General features: G+C 42.0%; 1 protein-coding gene across 4 annotated transcripts in view; it reads right to left on the bottom strand.

Annotated features, from left to right (window-relative positions):
• Positions 1 to 869: 869 nt before the first annotated feature.
• Positions 870 to 22,765, bottom strand: part of SPOP (speckle type BTB/POZ protein) — a 65,353-nt gene continuing 43,457 nt past the window's right edge. For all 4 annotated transcript variants that reach the window (XM_082604939.1, XM_082604940.1, XM_082604941.1 and 1 more), the window contains 9 exons: positions 21,055 to 21,197; positions 20,306 to 20,427; positions 18,022 to 18,173; positions 17,772 to 17,899; positions 11,070 to 11,247; positions 8,164 to 8,219; positions 7,546 to 7,668; positions 3,392 to 3,534; positions 870 to 2,123 (listed from right to left, as the gene is read on the bottom strand). In XM_082604939.1, the coding sequence (XP_082461065.1) occupies positions 1,979 to 2,123; positions 3,392 to 3,534; positions 7,546 to 7,668; positions 8,164 to 8,219; positions 11,070 to 11,247; positions 17,772 to 17,899; positions 18,022 to 18,173; positions 20,306 to 20,427; positions 21,055 to 21,132 (1,125 nt within the window). In that variant the 5' untranslated portion in view covers positions 21,133 to 21,197 and the 3' untranslated portion in view covers positions 870 to 1,978. The remainder of the gene's footprint in view (positions 2,124 to 3,391; positions 3,535 to 7,545; positions 7,669 to 8,163; positions 8,220 to 11,069; positions 11,248 to 17,771; positions 17,900 to 18,021; positions 18,174 to 20,305; positions 20,428 to 21,054; positions 21,198 to 22,765) is intronic.

Genomic DNA, 22,765 nt, shown 5'->3' with positions numbered 1-22,765 from the left:
CTACCCAACCCATCGAGTTGTTGGGAAGTTCAAATGAGATACTGTACAGGAAGGTCTGCTGAAACGTGAGCAGTGCTGAGCCAGTGCAGTTACCTGAGAGACAGTGTGGGTCCAGGAGACCCTGGGTACGCCCTGGTCCCCAGATCCACGTGCTGATCTGGAAAGTGAGGACCCAGGAGGCACAGGACAGCAGCCAGGACATGGAGAACTGGGCACTTGCTCACATAGGTGACACTTAGGAGGAAACTGAGAAGCGCAAAGGAGTGGTTTCTAATAAGCAAATCCTGCCTTTGATAATAGGTCAAATAATACACACCTTGGCCCAATGGCCAATGCTTCTTCAGTGTATCCCACTGCCCTGTCCAGCACTGCTGTAGGAAAGGCAGAGGAGGCGCCCCAGAGCGTTCCTGTGAGCTCACCGGGAATTTGGACATTAACTTTTCTGCAAACACATCCAGTCAGTGACAGAACCAGTCAGAGATAAGAATTTCCCTTTATTAAGTCTCCACATTCACGTCCCCTTGATATTTTTGTATTTACTTAAGGAGAAGGGAGATTGGGAATTCGGTCTTAAAACACACAGGGTGCAGGAAAGCCCACTTCCGTTACTCGCCTTGGCAGAAGCAGCCTGATCCCTCACTCAGTAGGATGTGGACTGTGAGGTAAGAAGGACAAGGGACTGGCAGATGCTGGTACCTCACAAAGGAAACTTGAGATTAGGGAGACGCAATAAATTCCTACTGCTTAGACATTTTGAGCATAATCTCTGCAAGCTAAAGAATCAAACTAGGCCTTCAAAACCCCTTAAGGAACTCAGACCCAAAAGACAAGCCAAGTGAGTGAAACAAAAGACCAGAGATACCACACAGTACAAAATAGTAATTATTTATATTTTCAAAAAGAAAAAAATTAACATTTGGAAGTTCTCCCCTGTAGGAAGAGGGGCGAATTGGAAGGAACAGGACTGGCTCCTATGCAGGTGGCAAGTCAGGTACAAACAGCTGAGCAATCTGGGCTGGGAGTTTTTCCACACAGCATTAATAATAAAATTTCCTTTTCTCTTCTTCTTGCTCCGTTTTTGTTTTGTGTGTGTTTGTTTTTTAGAAAAAGGAACAGGGGAGAAGAAATAAAATCAGAGAAAAATGCCAAAAAACATTTTCCACAATATCTAAAAACAGAGAACCATAGTTTTTGTCAAGATAGTATGAATTCTGGATGAACTATTTTTTCCAGTTTTCAACACCAATAAAGATTTTTTTCCAAAAGCTACCACATCAGAATACTCATCTTCTAGATCAAATCATCTCCTTCCCCTTTCACCTCTGCTTGTTGTTTTTCATAAAAGGGTAACGGGAAGTATTGTGTTCTTGCGAACAATAAGTGCTAACAACAAGAGAACTCTTCTGAGGCTTGCATGGTGGTTGTGAGTTCCCACAAATACCCAAGTTTTAGCACAGCTGGATGTACTAAAACTTCTCTCAACATAAATACGACTGGAATCCAAAAACTGATTTTTGAGAAATTCTGCACAAATCCTTTCTTCTTTCCTTTTCCCTTCTCTTAAAACTAAATGTCCTTTTAAAATTTTCTTTTTGCTCCAGGCACCTGACGATCTGTTCTGCTCAGTCAGATGCAGACAGGTTTCTCCAAAGTACCACCGCTGGGATGTCCTCAGGGCTAGCGCCTAAACTGAATCCCCACAGTATCAAACTCGGCCAGGCCAAAGAGAACACAGTGACGCAGCAACAGGGTTTTCATGAGGTTGAACAGCCCCGAGTCCCGGGCCCTTCCCTCCCCCCACCCCCATTTCCCCCAAGTTTATTTAGTGCTGTTTTAAAAGTCTGGGGCCACGATGCAGTCTTTTCCCCCCACAACGGAGTAAAAGCTCCACAGACTGCGCTGTCTACCTGGTGGTTTGTGGCAGCAACAGTGGCTGCTGCTTCTGGAAAATAAACGGAGTCTTACAACAGGCAGGATCTTAGGACTGCTTCAGGCGCTTGCGTGGGGGTCCCAGAAACGGGCACTGTGCTGAAGCCAGAGAGCGGTACGCCTCAGCCACCAAGTGGGGATGGGACACCACCATTGACTTCCACCCGGAGGTCTCCAACACATCTGAAGCATGACTAAGAGAAATGTGAGAGATGGGTTACCAGAGGGGTGAATGAAGGATGAACTAAACAGCCACCTAGACAGCCGAATCTCCCAGGGTTTGCTGTCATGGGTGTCAGTGTACGACATACTCAGACAGAGCCCTTAATATGCATGAGAATTTGCTCGTTAGAACATGTGCAGACAGGTGACCAGGCCACGACTGTTGTAACTCTGAAAACTAGGACTCTGAGACACTACGTCCTCAATTACAAGAGATGAAACGTTCCTCAGGCTCTTCTCTATCATCAGAGCTCCTCATACTCATTGGTGATGCTGATAAAGAGAAAGAGCAAGACTTCTCTGGGTCAGACAGCTCTGAGCTTCCATCAGGCCTTGCCAGTTACTAGTCCCATAACCACAAAGCAGGTCACAGCCTGGGGCCTCTTTGATCATCGAAAAAGAGGGGCTAATACTCACACGTCACTGAATGGTGAACATCTAAAAAGCACCAAGCAAGCGTCCAGCACAGAGTGAGCACTCAGGACGAGGCACACTTTGCTTCGAAACGATCTTACAGACTCAGGGGACATCACTTCCTGTTTTCAGGGCATTTTCTGTGTTAAGCAGTGTTTACTCACCTACCCTACAACCTCTTAGACCTCTCGCCCCCCCAGAGCTGCTGTTTTGAGGGCTTTATTTAGTAGGCCTGCTTCTCTTCCTGGGGTTTTTTCCAACTTTTGCTCCCCATCAGGCAAAGGAGTATAACATGTCCCACTGAGAATTATTTCAGAAAGTAATAATACGGTCATTTAGGATGAAGGAACGCATCTACTGGAATTTACGCTTCTTTCTCAAAACAGTTATTTCACGACCTCGTCTCCTGATTATGCCTTCTCTCTTCCCCATTCTGCAGTCGACCATTGGACACTCCTACTAACTCATAAAAATCCACTTCTGCTCTCCCATAGATCTGCACCTTTTTTTTTTTTAAGCCGGTGAGTGTGAAGTAAAGATACTATCGCTTTAGGGGACACAGCTTTTTCAGACCAGCAAGGTGTCACTTTCATCAATTCTGATCCTGCGAGGTAGTAATACACTTCACTCACCAATCAGATGAGACTGATGAAAGCAAAACCATTTTTCACACTGTCAAGCTGAAGGAAAAGATGGACACTCTCTACTTACTACTAAAAAGCTTAATGAAGCTACTCACCTGTTTCACTCACCAATTCAAAGTCTTCCTTTCTCATTTGTTAACTAACCCAACTACCCTGAAAGAACTTTGAAGATGCCAACTCACTAGTTGATGAAATCCACTGCCTGAGTTTTCAACTGATCTGCGCTGTGGAGGTCAGCCAGGATGAGAATTTCTGCGGCGTTCTCCACGGAGAGGTTACTGCAGAGGGCATCTTCACACATGACCTTTAAACGCTCCAAGGCATACTGCAAAACACAAGCGTGGCTGTCGTCAGAGCAGGAATGGCTCTGGACTGACTGCTACTGAAGCTGTTTTCTTCAGCTGTACCGTCACGTAACTGGATACCTTAACAAAACTGCACAGACCATGAAAATGCTGCTACTGAAATTATAAAACATAACCATGCTCCGAAGGCCGAAATGAACAGCCAAGAGAACCTGCACAGCTGCCGTTCAAGTTCTAAAGTCTATTAGAAAAATGGCAATTATGGAATAGACCCATATCTTCAAGTTTTCCCCTACCCCGACTACCATTAAAGTGTCTCTTAAACCATCACCATCTACCCGTACAATGAGGCATTTCTCTGCTTCAAGTCAACAGGGACATTACATTTAAATTTCTGCAATCCTTTTATTTAGAGCCAGACTAGGGCGCAGCACAGTCCTTTTCTACTTAAGCATTGTCACCAGCCCAGCAGGATATTCCAACTGTCCCATCAGGCTGTGAAAAGGAGCCCTGTGGTGACTTTCACCAGCATCTCTACCACTAGTTATTCCAGAATGAGTGTCAACCAAAGGCCTCCTTTTCAACAGAAAAGGATAAATGGAGTCCTAGCTTCTTGGGGTTGAGGTTGAGATTCTTAGCGTAGAAGAACAAAGCAACAGAGACCCTGGATCCAGTTTCAGCCTAAAAACTTCCTATTTTCCAAGTACAGGGTATAAATAAACGTTGTGGAAATGAAGGCCTAGGTTACTATTGGGCGCATCTGATCTACCTGATTTGTTTTGATGCAACTGTATTACTGGCTCTCAAATATATTATCAACTTGCTAAGGAATGTCAGGGAAAAGGGGGAAGAAGGGATAAAAGAAGGCACAAAATAAAAGGTCATTAATCAGTTCATAGGAGAATGGTTTGCTCTGAGGGTATCCACAGTCTCCGTATAGGTCCCATCTTGAGGGCCTCAGAACTCAATGACACAATACTCCTTCAGGCTGAATCGTGACGATCAAACCAAGACAATTTTATTGTTATGAATTCTGGGTGAGGAGGCATATCTGCTGGCACTGTGATCTCCTGCAGCAAAAAGAGAGTTTTATTGGTTTTGGGTGCAGCTTTAATTCCTTACATTTGAGTAACTAGAAAACAGTTTCCATGGAAAACAGGAATGACACTACACAAGAAAAAAATTAGGCTGCCGTTTTTGTTTTAAAAGACTGGAAAAGGTTAAGTAAATGTTCAGTCTTCATACAGTGCTGCACAGAATATTCATCTTATCCTTTCTCAATAAAATTCTTTTAAAAGGGCTTTTACTGTGAATAGCTCTGATCCCTACTGCATAATTAGACAAAAGTAGCCATTTTTGTCCCTTGGGGACAAAGGTTTTTTTCTTAATTATGCTTCTGAAAAACCTGCCTAATGGCAGTACTTACCCGAGAGACTGAAATTTTGTCTCCTAGGTCTGGGCTATGTGTTTTGTTTTGTTTTTGGTCTAATTACACATGTCCCCAGGAGACTGGAAAAACTCAGAAGAAGCTGTTTTAGCCTCTTGGGTAAATTCTAGATGTTTAGATCCTTCCATGAAAATTTTCTTATTCTGTTTTCCCGAAGCTCACAAGGAGGTGTAAAGGTAAAAATGTTTTCAAATAAGCTTAGAGCAAGGACTGTCTAATGGGAAATTTTGAATGGAATTTGAAAACCGCACCCTTCAGTTACTTCTCATTCATAAATTTAGAGCGCTGCTGTGATTCAGCTGCTTTAACTAACAAATTGTACTGAAAAACACCAACCTTGGATGCCAGTTCAGGCTGACCCCCTGCTCTCCGTACTTACAATAGGTTCCCAGTAGGCTCTCTGGCCGAGGAGCAGGAACGAAACCCCAGGGACACGGATGTCTAACCCTGGCTCTGAGAATGTACAACTCTGAGTTTTAGTATTTCTGTCTAAAAAGTGGACCTTGTGATGCTACTCATCCTTACGGGAGCTAGACGATGAGGGGGATAAATGCCTGGTATGTATAAGCACCGGTGACTGCTTCACTGAAAATCAGAGGACGGGGAATTCCCTGGCAGCCCAGTGGTCAGGACTCTGTGTTCTCACTGCCGAGGGCCTGGGTTCGATCCCTGCTTGGGGAACTAAAATCCCACAAGCCGCATGGTGAGGCCAAAAAGAAGAAGAAGAAGAAAAAAAAAAAAAAACAGAGGGCGGATAAGGCAGAATCATTATAAACTCATGTTCATAAAAAGCAGCCATTTGGGCTGTGTATTCTGCTTCCCCAGAACTCACAGTGAATATCTTCTTTCAGTTTCCACTGAAAGCAAGTTTCCTCTGGTCAGAACTGCGCTAGACTGGAAGGGTAGAGGATGTTCACACTGCTTAATTGTACTTCATAAAGTCTTGAAAGGTGATCAGAAGGATACAGCTGTTATTCAATCCTTTTCACTGGCAGCACTGATTGGGTTTATATGCCTCATCAAACACTCCAAGAAGATGATCAGTAAAGATAAAACCTCCACTGTAAACACAGACACTCTCCTCAGGGGTGCTAAGGGAGCAGGAAGGAGGTTACTCCCGTGAGTGAATCCTGAGAAGGCTCTAGCGCTCTCAGGCCAGAGCCAGCTGTGCCCCTCAGGTGGGTGTTGCAGCATCTCGGCAGGAAAAGGAGGCACCTCCAGCAGAGAACCATCTTTCTCATGGGGTCTACTGCTGGCCGGGTTTAAGCCCTTTAACACCCTTGCCTCAACTGCCCCCCAATGTAAGAGAAGCTTCCACAGGATAAATAGCAATCCTTTTACACACACCCCCGCCCCCACCCCCCCAGTCACGTTTCCTCAGACCACAGGGCCTTGGAGGAACAGGTCACTGCTCTCTATGGTCTATCTACACAATGAAAGTCACTTTCCCAAAGTGTGTTTTGGGGAACACTAATCCCCAGAGGTGATCCTTGAGAAAAGTAACTCCAGGGTTAACTAAATTGGAGAAATTTGTCTATTATATTCTCTTTTAGAAAACTAACAGTACACACCAACATACTAAAAGGTTCTGAGAAAGGTCCTGCTATAAAAGAGCAACACAAAAAAACCCAATTTGACTCGGTGTTTCATTAACCTTTTCCCCTCAACCCCATTTTGGGAATCACCAGCCTGTTGTTTTAGGTAATAACCATATTTCCTGAAGGCTAAGATCTACATTTTTATTTTCACACTTTAACATTTCTCAAATTAAAATGTGTCTTACAATCAAAGCATACATTTACTGTAGTAGTATCTCTTTTTCCCCAAAGATCTATTCATCATCTTACAATTCTGAATATGGTATATTTCAGTAACTTCTAAGGTAAAAGCTGAAAATGCTAATAAGCAGGATACTAGGTAAAAGTTACTCTCTTACTGACAAAGTTTAAATAAAAGTTAAGGAACTCAAGAACATTTTTGTAAATTACAAAGCCAAATTATAAATTATAAATCCAAATGTTAGTATTATCTGAATCTTAAATTCGGCAAGAGAAGAGAGGTAAACATCAACTTATCCTTCTTTTCCATATTAGGATGACCATGTAATTTACACTTCAAAGCAGGATACTTTTGAAAATAAAAGGGTGCTCTCAGTAACTGTGTTGGAACACAAGTGTAAACCAAGACTGTTCTGGCCAAACTAAGATGTATGTGGGACTTCCCTGGTGGCCCAGTGGATAAGACTTTGCGCTCCCAATGCAGGGGGCCTGGGTTCAATCCCCGGTGAGGGAACTAGATCCCACATGCATGCCGCAACTATGAGTTCGCATGCCGCAACTAAGAGCTTGCATGCTGCAACTAAGGAGCCCGCCTGCCGCAACTAAGAAGCCCACATGCTGCAACTAAGGAGCCCGCCGACTGCAACTAAGACTGGTGCAACCAAATAAGTAAATAAATATTAAAAAACCCCAAAACTAAGATATATGTTCATCCTGCCCACAAAGCAACACAAAAGTCCAGTCATGAAACTCAAGAGGTCACCAAAACTCCTAGTCTTGCTATTATTTTCCTGTTCTTATCTCACCTTGTCAGCAGCTGCCAGCAAATCATCAGCCATTTTGTCGAGGTTCGGAGCCTTCCCCGTGTAAATGAAGCACATCATTTCCTTAAAAACTTCAGGCTCCACGTCATTGATTTCAACCCGATTCTATGCCAAAGAAACTAAAAATGAGAAACATTCCAACAGAACAAAATCCCTAAACAATTTTCATGATTTTAAGCTCTGATGAAGAGAGGAGCTCATATCATTTTAAATCTAACACGAATGGAAAAGTTCTCTTTGCCCTATTTGATTGTAATAGCTTTTTCTCCCATCATATGTACCACCTTTGTTTTCTCAAATACAATAGCAAGACAACTATATCTTTGATTTTTCACCTTTCTTTTCCTCAGTAGAAACACATGTCTAATACCCTCACCCAAGACTATTTGGATGGCCTGGAATAGTGATTCTGTTTTACCTAGAATGCTTCTAGACTACCTCTCTCTGCTCTCAGAAATTGTCTGTTCAGGGAACTGTACTCCATTTTAATAACATTTTAAGACAAAAAAAAAAACAGGAAAATAAATCTGCTGCCAAATTGGGAAATGATCTGATTCTAGCCACCTAGCTAAAAAGACGTATCTCTATCCTGTTACATACCTTTTTGCTTTCCTCCATTTCATGTTCAAACATGGCACTAAAAACTGGAGAACGAGCTACAAAGTGAAAGGAAAACAGAGACAGATATGGTTATCACACCAAAACCTCTTGGTTCTTCTGTTATGAAGAAGAGATCATAGAGATCATTTTCTTTTTTTCTTTTTTGGCCGCACCATGTGGCTTGTGGGATCTTAGTTCCCCAACCAGGGATTGAACCTGGGCCAATGGCAGTGAAAGCGCCGAGTCCTAACCACTGAACCACCAGGGAACTCCAGAAGAAGAGATCATTTTCTTTCCTGTCCCACTACTACAGAAATGGTCTTTTATATCAAATTATGCCAGAATTATAAAATTACTTTCTTTTTATATTATACAATAAGTGAATAATTATTATATAATACATAGAGAAAAAAAGAAATCACTTCTTTCAAAATAATTTATTGGCTCCATTCCAACCATTCTTATTTCAAGGAGGTTACTCAAATTACCTATGTTAGATGACAATGATATCCTCTGAGTAGATCTTGGGGTTCAAATGGAAGGTCCTTCATGGTCTAAGCAGGGTGTCCTAATACCTGCATTTTTGCCTGGAACAATGATACCTACTTCCTCCGCTTCCAGGGACCACAGCAAGGAGGTCAAGAACAGGGCTCAATGGCATCCTTAGCTAGATAAAGTGCAGGCTTATTTATGGCAGGCTGTCTGTTCCCCCAAGCCATGCATTATCAACAGAGATGATAACGCCCCAACGAGGTGAAAACAATCTTAGGTATCACAATCATTTGTGGCCCTTCAGATCTTAACCCAACTAGACAAAATCTTATTCCTTAGTACTTAATGTCTCTTAATTTTTTCCTTAGGGGTGGGAATAATGAAAAAAGGTTCAGAAACAGTGTTCTAAGCCATGCCCATTCTAGTCTAATGAACCCCATGAAAAATAAGTAAACTTAATTTCAACCATGAATGGCTAAGAACTCAAATTTTATCATGTCCAATAAATCAGGGGTTTTGGTGAAAGTTGAGACTACCAATCTGTGCCTAAGAGAGGAGGAACAGATGGAATATATAGAAGGAGTTTCAGCTAACAGGCACCTGGAACTTTGACCTAATTTATGTCAGAAAGGACTAATTTTAGATTTGCCATTTTCTAACCATATAATCTTGGGCAAATCATGTAACCCTCTGAACCTCAATATTTTAATCTATTCCAAAAGAATATCAATTCTCATTGTTCTTATCTCTGAAAGGCTATAGACTATAAGGTACTATATAAATACATTACAGAAGCTGAAGACTAAAGGGCTGGTGCTTTTAATAAAGACGGAAGGGTCCAAAGCAGCAACATGCCTGGAGGGATCAGTGGATAGAGAGAAGCTGACGTTATGAGAATAAATAAAATAATCTAGGGAGACTAGGTAGAGTGAACAGAGAACGAAGGCAGACCCTCAGGGAATAACAATGTTTCAAGGGCTGGGTGAAGAGGAGGGAGGCCACACGTCAGAAGCAGCCAGAAAGCCAGCCAGAGAAACCGGAAGAAAGGAGTCAAGTAATATATAAACTAAGTCCCTCAAATTTAGGAACTAGCAGGTCATGTCACTTTGGAAAACCGCTTTTGTGGCATGGAGGCAAAGTGAGGATAAGTGGGAGGACAGAAGAGAGAGAATGAATACGTTACTCAGGAAACTCAGCTCTGGACTCAGCTCTGGAAACTAAAGAGAGAATAACAAGAGGGAGAAGCTTGAGCGCGTTTACAGGCTGAGCGTGAACAGGCAACAGGAGAAAGATGGCAAAGATACCGGAGAACAAGGGTCTAACTGGCCGAGTAAGGCTTCTGAGAAGGCAGCATGAAACAGAACAACAATAGAAAGTAGTCTGCTTTGGACACGAAGAACACCTCCTCCACTGAGAATGCAGAGAAAATGCAAGTGAGAGGCAAGAGCCGAGGGAGAAGGGCCTTGATCTTCTCTTGGAAGAAGCGGCAAGGTCATCTTTTAGGAGGTGGCGATTAAGGGAGAGTGGTAAAGGTCTGAAGCGTCTATCGTTGAGAAGAAGAAAAGGAGCTGACTGTGCGTCTGCAGAAAGAGGTCTCGGCAGTGCCGAGGGCCTAGCTGAGCACAGAGGCACGAACACAAGAGTGAATGACTTCCTCTAGCAAGTCTCAGTAACACCTAGTTGAGAGAGGGAACAGGAAGATGGTTAGACTGAGCCAGACAGAGGTTTTGCCAGGTGTGTACTTTAGAATGACAGGGCTGATGGTCTTGGTAAGAAATCTGTTACCTGAAGGTTCATGTGACTTCCTCTTACATCTTTTGGCCTGAATATAGTTTCTGTGGCTGAAAGCTATGCTTCCCTGCGAGGTAAGGCCATCAGTCTGCCTTGACAGCGCCTGCTGTGTGTCAGTCTTTCTGGTCTTAAAGACCAAGGGCCTATTACTAGAACAAGACCTGATCTTCCACGTCACTGGCAACATTCTCATTCTTCTGGTATGTTTGTATGGAAGAGAGGGCTAAGACCTCCAGGGCTGGGGACCTGGCTATGTGGTGGTTTAGTCCCGAGTCCAGAATCTTCTCCATTACATCCTAAGTCCCTGTCTAGGGGCTGATACCTGCTCTTAACCAGTGTTTTGACATCTAACCTCCAGGTGCAAAGGCATCCAATACACATCATCATCCATTCCTTGAAAATGATGGCCTAAGTCCACTACAGAGAGAAAAAAAGAAGTAGCATTTTTATGGAGAGTAGCCTTTTTGGTTTTGACAACTAATGTCACCACAATATAAAAATATATTTAGCTGCAGTTTTTTTGTACTAGTTCAAAAAGCTGAAGTTATTCAAAAGGTGATTATGCAGCCTACTGTTTTTCCTTGTTTAACCACAACTAAAGCTCCCCATGAATAAATACCAACCTGCTAAGATAGCTTTGTGAGCCTGGAATTCCTGGCCAGCAACACACAAACAACAGTCTGTGAACCGGGAATTCTCCCACAGTCCTCCTAACTCATCCGCCAACCGGCACTCAGGAACCTTCACCATATTCATGGTGTTCTGGCCAGAAATGTTGACAGAATCTTGCACCACACTCACCTGTGAAAGATAAGAAAACACAGTCCAAAGCTTTTGTTACCAGGAATTTTCTCCCCAGCAGGAGGAGAGATGACTTTTACCTTGTTGTTATCGTACATTTAGAAACTGACGTTAGGCATATTCTCTTGAAACCACCTTCACAAATGAAGTCTTTAACCTCTGGATCAAGTAATTTCCAAACTATCATGATCATACTTATTCTACACCATCTCAGGACAATAAGGAGAGAGCCCCACAAATCTCCTTCTCTTCCAAACTTCTAATAAGCTCCTCCTTCCCTGCCCTGAAGGCCTGGGCAAAACCCCCAGAGGGAAAAAACTGACAGAAACAAATGTTAAACCTCAAGTATTTACCTTATTCTGCCTTAAGCAAAAGGTTACATACAAAGAACTCTATAGAAACTACCATTTAAACTAAACTCTCCAGAGAAAAGACTCTAATAAGCCTAAAAGCACTTCACTTTTTTCAGTTAGGTCTGGAACATAAACGTAAAATGCAGCTTCCATAGGGCCTGGTAAATAATTGGCATTTCCTCACAAATGTTAGTTTAATGAACAGGACTGGGCCTGGAAGACCTTGCGTGGGGATAACCGGGTGGGTGTCCCACACCACCTATACCCTTACTCAGTCACTGGTGACAATGACATACAAGATGACTGGCTCCAGCTGGGCATGCACTTACAGCTTTGGAACAGAATGACGACAACGGGTTTAGAGAGGAACCAACTTGCCGCTTGGCTTCAGCAGCAGCATGGTTTAACCAGTTGAATTAACTGTTCAGTCTAGAGAAAAACCCTGGTAACTTCTAGATGGATCAATGAAGCTCACATAAGTTTGTCAGGATACAAAATACAAGGATTTATAAACCATATAACATTATAAAATAAATGTAAATTACCAAACTGAAGATGAGCCTGACAACCCTGGCTATGCTTCCTCTCCTACGTCACATTAGGTTAGAAATGTTAAAATGAAAGCAGAATTCACAAACCTTGAGAATCAGCTCCCCACTCTTGCTATTCCTGTGAGTTAGATGAGAAAGACAGCTAAGGAGCATCCTAAATGACCCAAATTTCTTTTAACATCGATGCAAGTCATCCCTTCCTTAAATGCAGTCATAAACCCAGAGGCAAAGTTAATGCCCCATCCAAATGACCTGTAGTCCCTTCTGTGTAGGGGTGAGATGTTTACTATCAGGTCAAGAAGTTTATGCATTTGTTTAAAATGAGCTGTTACGGTCTTGAGCAATGAAGCAACCAAGCTACTGAACTATGAATGTGCTTAGCATTAGTGGCACATTTATCAGAGCCAGAGTATGACATTATTTTAATAGCCCAGGACCCCACACAAACCACCCCACAGAGGTCGTCCCACGTACGATCTCTGATTTGGTTCAGCAACTTTCTCATATTAACACCCTTACTTCTTTGATATAGTATTAACACCAAAAGTTGAAGCAGCCTACTTCCAGTTTTAGCTTCAAAATACTGCTGATTTAAAACCAAACAAAACCCCAAGGAAAAGACCAATTAAATCCAACTTCCTCGTAGGGAAAGGCAGGAATCGCTTGGGAGGGCCAGTGAAGGGAATGGAGAATGCTTCTGGCACTGGGTTCCTAAGCCTGAATTAAACCAGACTGACAGGAGCCCTAAGTCATTAACACTTGACGGCAATTTACTAGACTGGGTAAAATGAACTGGCAAGAGCCCAGCTGATTTTCAAACTATGGTTACCAGTGGACTCTGTGCTGGTTACATGTGCACTTGGTAATGAGTGCGGCCCAAAGACTGTGACTCCTCTCACTGGGGCAATTCCTCTCTTCAGACACAGACAGGAACACAGCAGGAAGGAGAATGTACCTTCACTGTCTGAGCCAGACCTGTTCTGCAGATATATGGATGCCTGGAGTCTCCAGAGCTCTGAATGTCTGGCACCTCTTACCAACATTAAATACGCTTAATTAAAAATAAATTTTAAATGGCATACACAAATGAGTCTTCAGAGCCCAAACTTTTAACTTAGAAAGGGATTGTTTTCCTCTGCAAATGATGATGCTAAAATGATACCATTTTGAGAAAAACTAAAGATTTTTTTTTAATGCCTATAAAGTTGACTACGGAGACTCATTCAAAATTGCAGCTGTGAAGATGACGTGACTGTGACATTTATGTCTTAGAAGTGACTGCATGAAAATGTCTCAGGAAGGCTCTATAACCCTCTAAATTTCAAGTTGTAAAAGGGCCTCACTTTTAAAGTCAACTCCTTTTCTTAAAAAAGAAAATTTCATAAAAGACATAAAATTTCATAAAAGACTGTGCCATTTCTTGTTTACTTTGTCTAAACATAGAATGTCAAGGTAAAACCACTGGAAATATATTTTTAATTTCTGCATAATTAAAACATCAAGAAAAAATAAACAGACAGCATACAGATTGTTTATAGCAGCAGCACTATTTCTAATCAAAAGACTAGCAACAATCTAAATGTCCATCAGGGGACTTCCCTGGTGGTCCAGTGGTTAAGAATCTGCCTTCCAATGCAAGGGACATAGGTTCGATCCCTGGTCAGGCAGCTAAGATCCCACATGCCACGGGGCAACTAAGCCCACGCGCTGCAACTACCGATCCTGCATGCTCTGGAGCCCACGCGCTACAACTAGAGAGCCCACGTGCTGCAACTACTGAGCCCGCGCACCGCAACTAAGACCCAAAGCAGCCAAACAAATAAATATTAAAAATAAATAAATAAATAAATGTCCATCAGCAAGAGAATGAATAAACAAACCAATCAACTGTCACGTGAATACACAACAAACTACTGTACAGCACTAAAAATCAAGAATTATAGTTACATTCACAATATAAATAAATTTTAGAAACATAATATGAAAACAGCAAGTCCTAGATGACTACATACATCCTGACACTATTTTCAGAAAACTCAAAAACAAGAGAACCTAAACAATATATTGTTCAGGCATGCGAGTAATAAACAAGGGAATGATAAACAATTCAAAGGCGCTATTTCTTATCGTCATCTGAGTAGGGAGAAAACAGGTCTAAGGGGCAGGGGAGAAGCATATACAGGTCAGTTCTAAGTTACTGGCGATGCTGCTGGGTTGGGTGGTAGGTTTACTACATTATCATGTTTTATAACCTATAATGATAATACATATTTAATCACCATTTTTGTAGGTCAAGATCAAATATTATTAGCATTTTCATAAGTGCAACTAATATATCCAAATAATCCATTTGAAAAATGATAAAAAGAAAAATTAATAGACCCACATATTTAAAATTTGGCAAAAATACATATTCCCAGGCCTTAAACGGATATTCTGTGTTTGATAAGGAAAGAGATGTTTTAAGAGTTAACTAGTATCGAGATATTTCATATTTCATATGGTATTTAATATTTCAACTTTAATTGCAACATTACAAAGAGGCACTGGAATCTTCTACCTGTCAGAGGCATATACGTTGACGGTGGAATACATGTATATTTATTGCTAACAGCTACTTGTGTTCGATATAAATAAATGGAAAGAAGATAAATAGAAGCTGAAACATTTCAAGGAGATTTTCTGTGGTCCAAATTATTACAGAGAAAATTAAAAGTGTAAAGCTTTCATGAGTCTCTCTTTCATTACCAAAAAAAACCTTGGTAGAGCCCATGTTTCCTTGGGTAAATGGCATTCAGTTTCACTTAGTGTAGCACAGCAGACTAGAGATGGAAAATGGAGACATAGCCCTGACACTAATTTGCTGCACAATGTTAGGAAAAATTACCTGACCTCCTTAGGCACCGCTTCTCTCCCCAATAACATGAAATGAAAAGAACGAACCTAGCTCAAAGGATTGTGGTAAGAGACAATTAAGGGAATGCGTTAACTAAGCAATATCAGCTTGGAAGAACTGCCATACTTCCTAACAGTCAGACAGAAAGATCACTGAGAATCAAAAGTGAACCCAGTGTGGCACATTACAAACAAGACTACCCAGTCGGCATTTTTCAGAGTTTCATTAATAGTTTTACCACTGAAATACAGCCCAAACACACAAATGTGTGATTCTCAGTCTTTCACCTTCGGATTCCCTCTTGTGGCCTCTGGGAACAGACCAAAAATATCCACAAAACAACTGTACTTATTACTTACATCAGAACAGGACAGAAGTGCCTGGGCCAAAGACTGAGTAAGGAAGGGAGCAGTGGAGTACTCACAACCTAAATCTGTACGTGGACATCAACTTCATAAAGGCCTCTAAATTATAAGAAAATACTAACTAAACCAATCATAAATAAAATACAAATATGAACAAAATAAATTTGTTTATAAACATTCTACTGATAGAGGTAGCACAGGTCAAAAGGATAGAATTTGCACCAAAGGATGATCCAGCTCTGAAATGCACTAAGAACTTAGATGAGCTGCAGACATTTCTAAAACCCACACATTCAAAACACACCCCCCACGCAACTGTCTTGCAATGCTGAATGCTACTAAGTCCACAGAGAGCCTTGGAACAGAAACGAGTCTCACTAGGCACAAGCCCAAGAACAAGAAGCAACACTCAGCACCTGTGGCCAACAGAGAAGTGTGAGAGGAACAGATGGCACACCTGGTCCGATGGTAAGAAACCGATGGCATCAGCAGAACCGAACAGACGTTTCCCTGTTCAACATCTCCTCGTTTCCAAAGTGTCATCTCACTTCCCTTCTAAGTCAGTAAGGCATTTCTAAACTTAACCACAGGATTTCTCCTAAGAGAATTTCATATGGGGAAGCAAAGAGAGAGTGCACCTCGGACTTAACTACAGGATGAGAGATTGCCAAGTGAGGGCAGGCCAACTGGTTTCCAAATCAAGAATGTCAATACAAGGGCTGGAGCAGATGGAATGGATCTGGTGATGGTATAGAGGGGAAGCATGTAAGAAAAGGCTGGACCCACTGTGGACTTGAAAATGCTACAGTAAAGGTTTTGGTGTCGCCTAAAGCACCAGATGCGTTATTTAGAGGCGATTTCTCTTCCTTCAGAGAGCAGTTCAAAAATTGGCTTTCATTTCCAACAGAAATTAGAATTTTCCACTATTTTAATTTTTTTTTCTGAAATATAGGATCTCTAAGGTGGGTGAATATTAAATTGATGGTTTGTTTATGTAACATCCAACATCACATAAAACCACCTAATTGTTCTCATTTCTCCACTTGGGCAACTGAGTATGATCTATAACTACCTGAATTTACGTAGAATTCAAATTCCAAGTCCATCAGACAAAAAACAACTGCAAAATTTTATGTATTTTTAGACGCCATCACTCTAGTATTTCCTTCTATTACTTAGCAGTTAAAAAGGAGAAAAGGTAGCTATTATGCAAACTATACTTTATGTATTCAGTGTGATATTTTAATAAACTATAGCTCCCAAATTTCCTAATCACCAGCAACTATTCCGGGGAAATATTCAATGAGCTGTGACTTGGAAAAGAAGCTGGCTACTGCTGGCCAGGCCTCGTCTACAAAGGGGCCAGATTCCTAAGGGACACCTTTCCTACTGTGCAGGCCGTGATATGCTGTGAGCCTATTATTTGACAGAGCACACTGCTAGTTGGGGAACTTGCCTGCACCTTCCCCATGAAAGCACAGTGGTCATTTTCATAAAGTGATGCTGCTCAGGAAGCAGCTCCTTGACCATACGATGTACAGGGAATGCCAACATCCCAGCTGACTGGAGGTTTTATTCATTTCTTACACTGTGAGCTTATGAGTATTTATAAATGTATTGATAACAGCATGAAATGACCACTTTGTATACACTCATTAAAGAAACCATTTTTCAACTCACTCTCAGTTTGGGAATTTTACTTCAAGGCTTCTCCTATAAACCTGAAAAAGGCTCTTTAGGTCGTTGGGGAGAGAAGGACTCTCCTAACTGACCACAGATAACTCTCTGAGCTAACTATGAGTTAGAGAGCTTTATATAACCTTCACTCTAGAAAAAATGGTTCTCACCTTCCTATTTCACAATTACCAGCAAGACAAACTGGAGACACTCAACAACTGGTAAGAGTCATTTAGTTCGAAAAGCAGAAAAGGAAAGTGCTCTATCAAACACACGTGGATTTCATACTCAAGGAGGAGCCAGAAAGCTCAAGGAACAAATATATTTACATATCTAGTTGTCGGTCATTCTCCTCAGCTTAAAGTTAACAGTCCTTCCAAATGCTTTCTGAAAAAATCCACAGGGAAAAAGCCAGAATTCTGACCCAAGCAGCTAAAAAATCACACATACCAAGAAAGTGCACAACCTTTGTTTTTAAACAGTAACAGGTGGAAAGCTGAGATGCCCAACAATCTTGAAATCACGGCACAGCTTTTCAGTCAGTCACATAAATCACATTTGTGCAGCACCACTCCACTTGGGGATTTTTCTCACTCACCATCCTCGATACAATACAATTACGTCTACTGATACCCATCAGGTCTGGGAATTGCTACTCTCACAGCGGGGTAAAAGGACTCACCTCACAGAAGAGGGTAAGCTTGTCATCAGGGAGAAGCCCATTGGCCTCATCCAAGAGAAAATCTCTACGGATGAATTTTTTGAATCCCCAGTCTTTGCCTTGCACAAACCTATAAGCCCGTTGACTCTCTGGAGTGAAAAAAAAAAAGTTATATTTAGGATTACTCAAAAAATCGTATCAAATCCACAATTTGTCAATATATAAAGTTGCCAGATGTGAAAATAAAGAGCCGAACAAAGATAACATTTACCCATAGCTTTGGTTTCTTCTCCCTTGGCATTCAGGATGGAGAATTTGAATTTTGCTCGAACTTCACTCTTTGGACAGCTGACCAGTAACAGGTAAAGTGACAGGTAATCTTTGCTCTCTTCATCTAGCCCTTTTGGGTTTACCCGCAAACACCTACCCAAAACAGAAAAAAAAAATGTCGAAAGCATCCATGTTTGTAGGCTCGTGAAAGGACAGGAGGGAACTAGAACATCTGAATCGAGACGGAGATGTTAAAAAACAAAACAGACCAACAAAAAAAACCCCAGGCCCCATAGCAGGAGATTCTGATTCAGTAAATGACTACTTGGAAATCACTTTTCTAGAGCAACCTGAGGCACCTTTAAAAAAGTAAACAATAAAGGGGCATCCTAGAATCTGACAACACATCCCCTGCATCTCTTCCTCTTTCCTCATAATCTCCCAAATCAGTCTTTTTCCCCCTAAAATATTTTAAAATTCAGCCTAGACTCAATCTATTCTAATCCTCAATCTCAGGAAAAGCAGCCCCTTATTTTGTTGGGATTGCAGTGAAACCAGGAAAAGAAAGTCAGTGAGCCTTTCAATATCACCTTGGGAGAGAAAAAGGATTCTAGAGAAATATGTTAGTAGTAAATAATCTTTTATAGATATTTTATCAATCTGGCAATAATATTCTAAGATTAAAATAAAGGAGGCAGTATGGAGGAAGCACAGACAAAAGTAAACTCTCATTACACAGGGTAGAGTTCCAAGCCAGACTTCTAAATAGAGTTAGAGATGCCAATATGTTACCAATGGATCAAAACAAAATTCAGACATAATAGGTTCAACTCAGTTAAGTTGTAAATGTCATTAGCTGAACTGCATGTGGTTCAAACACAGCTTCTACCATATATAATACACAGGCCATATGCATCCTTAGGCCTTGCCAGTGTTATGGCACCTCTCTCATACAGGTGGCCCAATTCAGTGCTTCTCCAGGAAGTGCATATGCCACATACATCACTACACAATTGTACTAAAGATGCAGATTTAAATACAATGCCTAAGAATAAGCCTTCTCTCAGCACCTGGTAGTACACCGCTTATGTACATGGCCAAAAAGTACTAAACGAAAGGAGAGTTGTTAAAACTTTTCAGTGGGATATCAGAGGTCAAAAATGGTGGTTCACAGATATGTGTTCTGGTCTTTGTAGAGAGCATATGGTTGTATCCATAACTGCCTGCCCCTCCTCAAGAAAACACATGGTTTGGATAGGACTGACCCCCACTTCCAGATCCTATTCCCCTTGCCACAGGGATCAACTGAGGGAACCTAGATCTAAACCAATCAGTGCATTCTTGGCCACACAGTTCAGAGGAAGTTCAAAGAATTTGTTGGATGGTAGCGGGTGACGCTCATTGCTACTGCCAGTCACCCTTCAACCACAAGGGAAGCTAAGCTTGAAATGTCAAACAGTGTGGAGAGCAGGGCAGAGCAGAGAGCGATGGGGTCCTTAATCTAACCATTGGGCTGTCTGCTGGATCAAACTACCTTCAAAGACATCCTACACCATGGGCATTCCAGGTATATAAGTAAATAAATCTCCTTTACTGTTTAAAAACAGGCAATCTAAAAGTCAAGAGATATTACATTAAAATCTAGATCTCTTGCTTTTCTTGAAAAATCAGAAAATCTGGCAATGGTCAGCCCTTATTCACACATGCCTCTAGTCAGCTGGAGCTGAGTAGCCACCACTTCTTTTAGGACATTCACTAGTTTGCCAAGTGGTCAACACTCATACCACGTATGGGTATTATTTACAACACTGGCTCTCTTTACTCATTTACATTACCCTACAGCCATCTGAGTTTGCTGATCCCCTGATATACTCATTGAATTAATTCAACAAATATACAGTGAGCATCAGTTATGTATCAGACACCAGGGAATACATTAAGAACAAAACAGGGCTTCCCTGGTGGCGCAGTGGTTGAGAGTCCGCCTGCCGATGCAGGGGACACGGGTTCGTGCCCCGGTCCGGGAAGATCCCACATGCCGCGGAGCGGCTGGGCCCGTGAGCCATGGCCACTGAGCCTGCGCGTCCGGAGCCTGTGCTCCACAACGGGAGAGGCCACAACAGGGAGAGGCCCGTGTACCGCAAAAAAAAAAAAAAAAAAAAAAACAAAGAACAAAACAAAGTCCCTGCCATCAAGGATCTTCCACTCTAGTCAGTCTCCCGTGAAGCCAAGCAAAACAGGCAACTTACAGAAAAATTTTTATAGCTAAATGTAGTCTTCCTCACCATTTCAGTTTATCATTGGCTCCTGATGAAAAGGTTGAACTTTTAATGACTTCACCCATTTCCTCCCGGCAAAAGCTAAAGTTATTGATGGTCCACATGTAGGAGAATTTCACTACTTTGATCTGTTGACAGAAAACCAGAAAGCAATTAAATAGGAAGTGGGCAACCTGAAAAACAGGCTGGCGATCAGATAATTGTCCCCCTCCCTCCCTCTGCATAATCCCATAGGAAGACAGCGCTGTTTGGCCAGCATGGAGGCTCAGCCTTTTCTGTCTCTCATCTACATTTTAAGAAATCTCACAGTGACCAACTGCTTTCATAACTTTTCTCAGCTTCTGAGAAACACTGGATGGAAAGTGAGAAAAACATGGACAAGGTTGGGAAAGCAGGTGATTAAGCCACACCTAAAATGAACCTCTGCTCAGAGCAGTTGTTTGATGATTTAGATGTTGATACCACTGCCTGGGGTTGCAATCTCAAACCTGGTTTCCCCTTAAATTGCCCAACAGAGGAATACACTTCCATCAAGGTGGATGTAGGCAGCAGATCCAGTTTCAAAGGTTCCCCTCTTTCAACCTCCCATGAATGCCCAGGGCATTCAGATTCCTCATGGAAAACCAAGGCATGGAAAGCTGACAAGTACTTTATCTAACTAGTTGGCAGGTATGACCCAGAGAAAGCAGGAAAGCCAACATAGAAAAGAAATCTGATTCCTTCCGTCCCCCAAAATCCCCCCAAGAAGCACCTACCTGTGTGTAACACCAGCTCTCAGCTACTGGGCCACTCGACATTTCTGCCGGAGGTGGAGGACTTGGAACCCTTGACATCGCCAGTTTGAAGGTTAAACAAGATTTCCAAAGTCAGGGGACAAAGACTTCTGTTCCTCTTCACCCTGGATGATGAAAGAAGCAAGAGAATTTTATTAGATTAATGGTATACTATCCTACTATTCCCATTTGACCTTCCAGAGACTGGAAACGTTGTCTCCTGCCTGGAATGCTCTACCCTTATCATTCAAATGGCTTCTTAGCATTCAATGTTAACCTCAGAGAAGATCACCTAACCTAAAGCAGTCTCCTCATCACAATGACATCACCCTATTTTAATCTTCTGCACAATACTATTTAAGATTATCTTACCAAATGAATTTTACTCAAAGGGTACTTAAAGTACATCCATGAAAAGGCTACCTAAAGAGGAGACAGCATGGTGAACACCACATACAGCTTTACCACTGTATGTGGGCGCCTTCCCTTGAGGGTACAAATACTTCACTCCTAAAGGAAAATTACCTTGTTACCTTCCCAAATACTGTCTCATCTTCTCCTACACTTCAGCGCAAACTTATTATTAAGAATAAATAGCCTTCTGGGCTTCCCTGGTGGCGCAGTGGTTAAGAATCCGCCTGCCAATGCAGGGGACACGGGTTCAAGCCCTGGTCCGGGAAGATTCCACATGCCTCAGAGCAACTTAGCCCGTGCACCACAACTACTGAGCCTGCGCTCTAGAGCCCACAAGCCACAACTACTGAAGCCTGCACGCCGCAACTACTGAAGCCCACGCACCTAGAGCCCGCGCTCTGCAACAAGAGAAGCCACCGCAGTGAGAAGCCCGCGTGCAGCAACGAAGAGTAGCCCCCGCTCACCACAACTAGAGAAAGCCTGTGTGCGGCAACGAAGACCCAACACAGCCAAAAATAAATTAAAAAAAAAAGAACAGTCTTCTATTTATCAACCCATTGCTAGCTGCCCTCTCTAAGGGCAACATTTATCCCTTTCTTAGATGTTTTCCTTTCTCTGTAGCATTAGAGATCTCTCTCCACTTACACTTCACTGGTATCTGATTTTCCAGGTTCTTCTTGCTTTCTCTGTTCCTCTGTTCCGTAGTATGGAGCTATAGGAACTCTCATACACCGCTGGTGAGACTGTAAATTATTAAGTATATTTGGGGTAGGAATTTGCCATATCTAGTAATGTTTAACCTACTTACACGTTAAGACTTAGTAATTCTACTTTTAACTATATATGTGCTAAAGTAGTGGTTCTCAAACTTTAGGTGCATCAGGATCACTTGCTAAACAGACTGCTGGGCCCTGCCCCCCAGAGTTTTTGATTCAGAGGTTTGGAATGGGCCCAAGAATTTCCATTTCTAACAAGTTCCCAGGTGACCCTGATATGCCCTGGAACGCTTTGAGAACCACTGCCCTAGAAAAACTGCACACGGGGCACAAGAAGACATGGACAAGGTCGTTCAATGTGGCAGTTACAGACAAACAAACTAAGAATCCATTAGGAGGGAAACAGATAACTGAATTGGGTTATTTCCATACAATGAAAAACTACTTCAGGATTTAAAAGTAATGAACTACATATACAGCACCATGGAGATGAGTGAGATCTAACACGACACTAATGAAAAAGAGCAAGTTTTGGAATGTCATGTGCAGTACACTATTTATGC

This window comes from Mesoplodon mirus (genome assembly GCF_964341445.2).
Source record: "Mesoplodon mirus genome assembly, chromosome: 18".
NCBI lineage: Eukaryota > Metazoa > Chordata > Mammalia > Artiodactyla > Ziphiidae > Mesoplodon > Mesoplodon mirus.
This window is presented reverse-complemented; position numbering and strand designations above follow the sequence as displayed.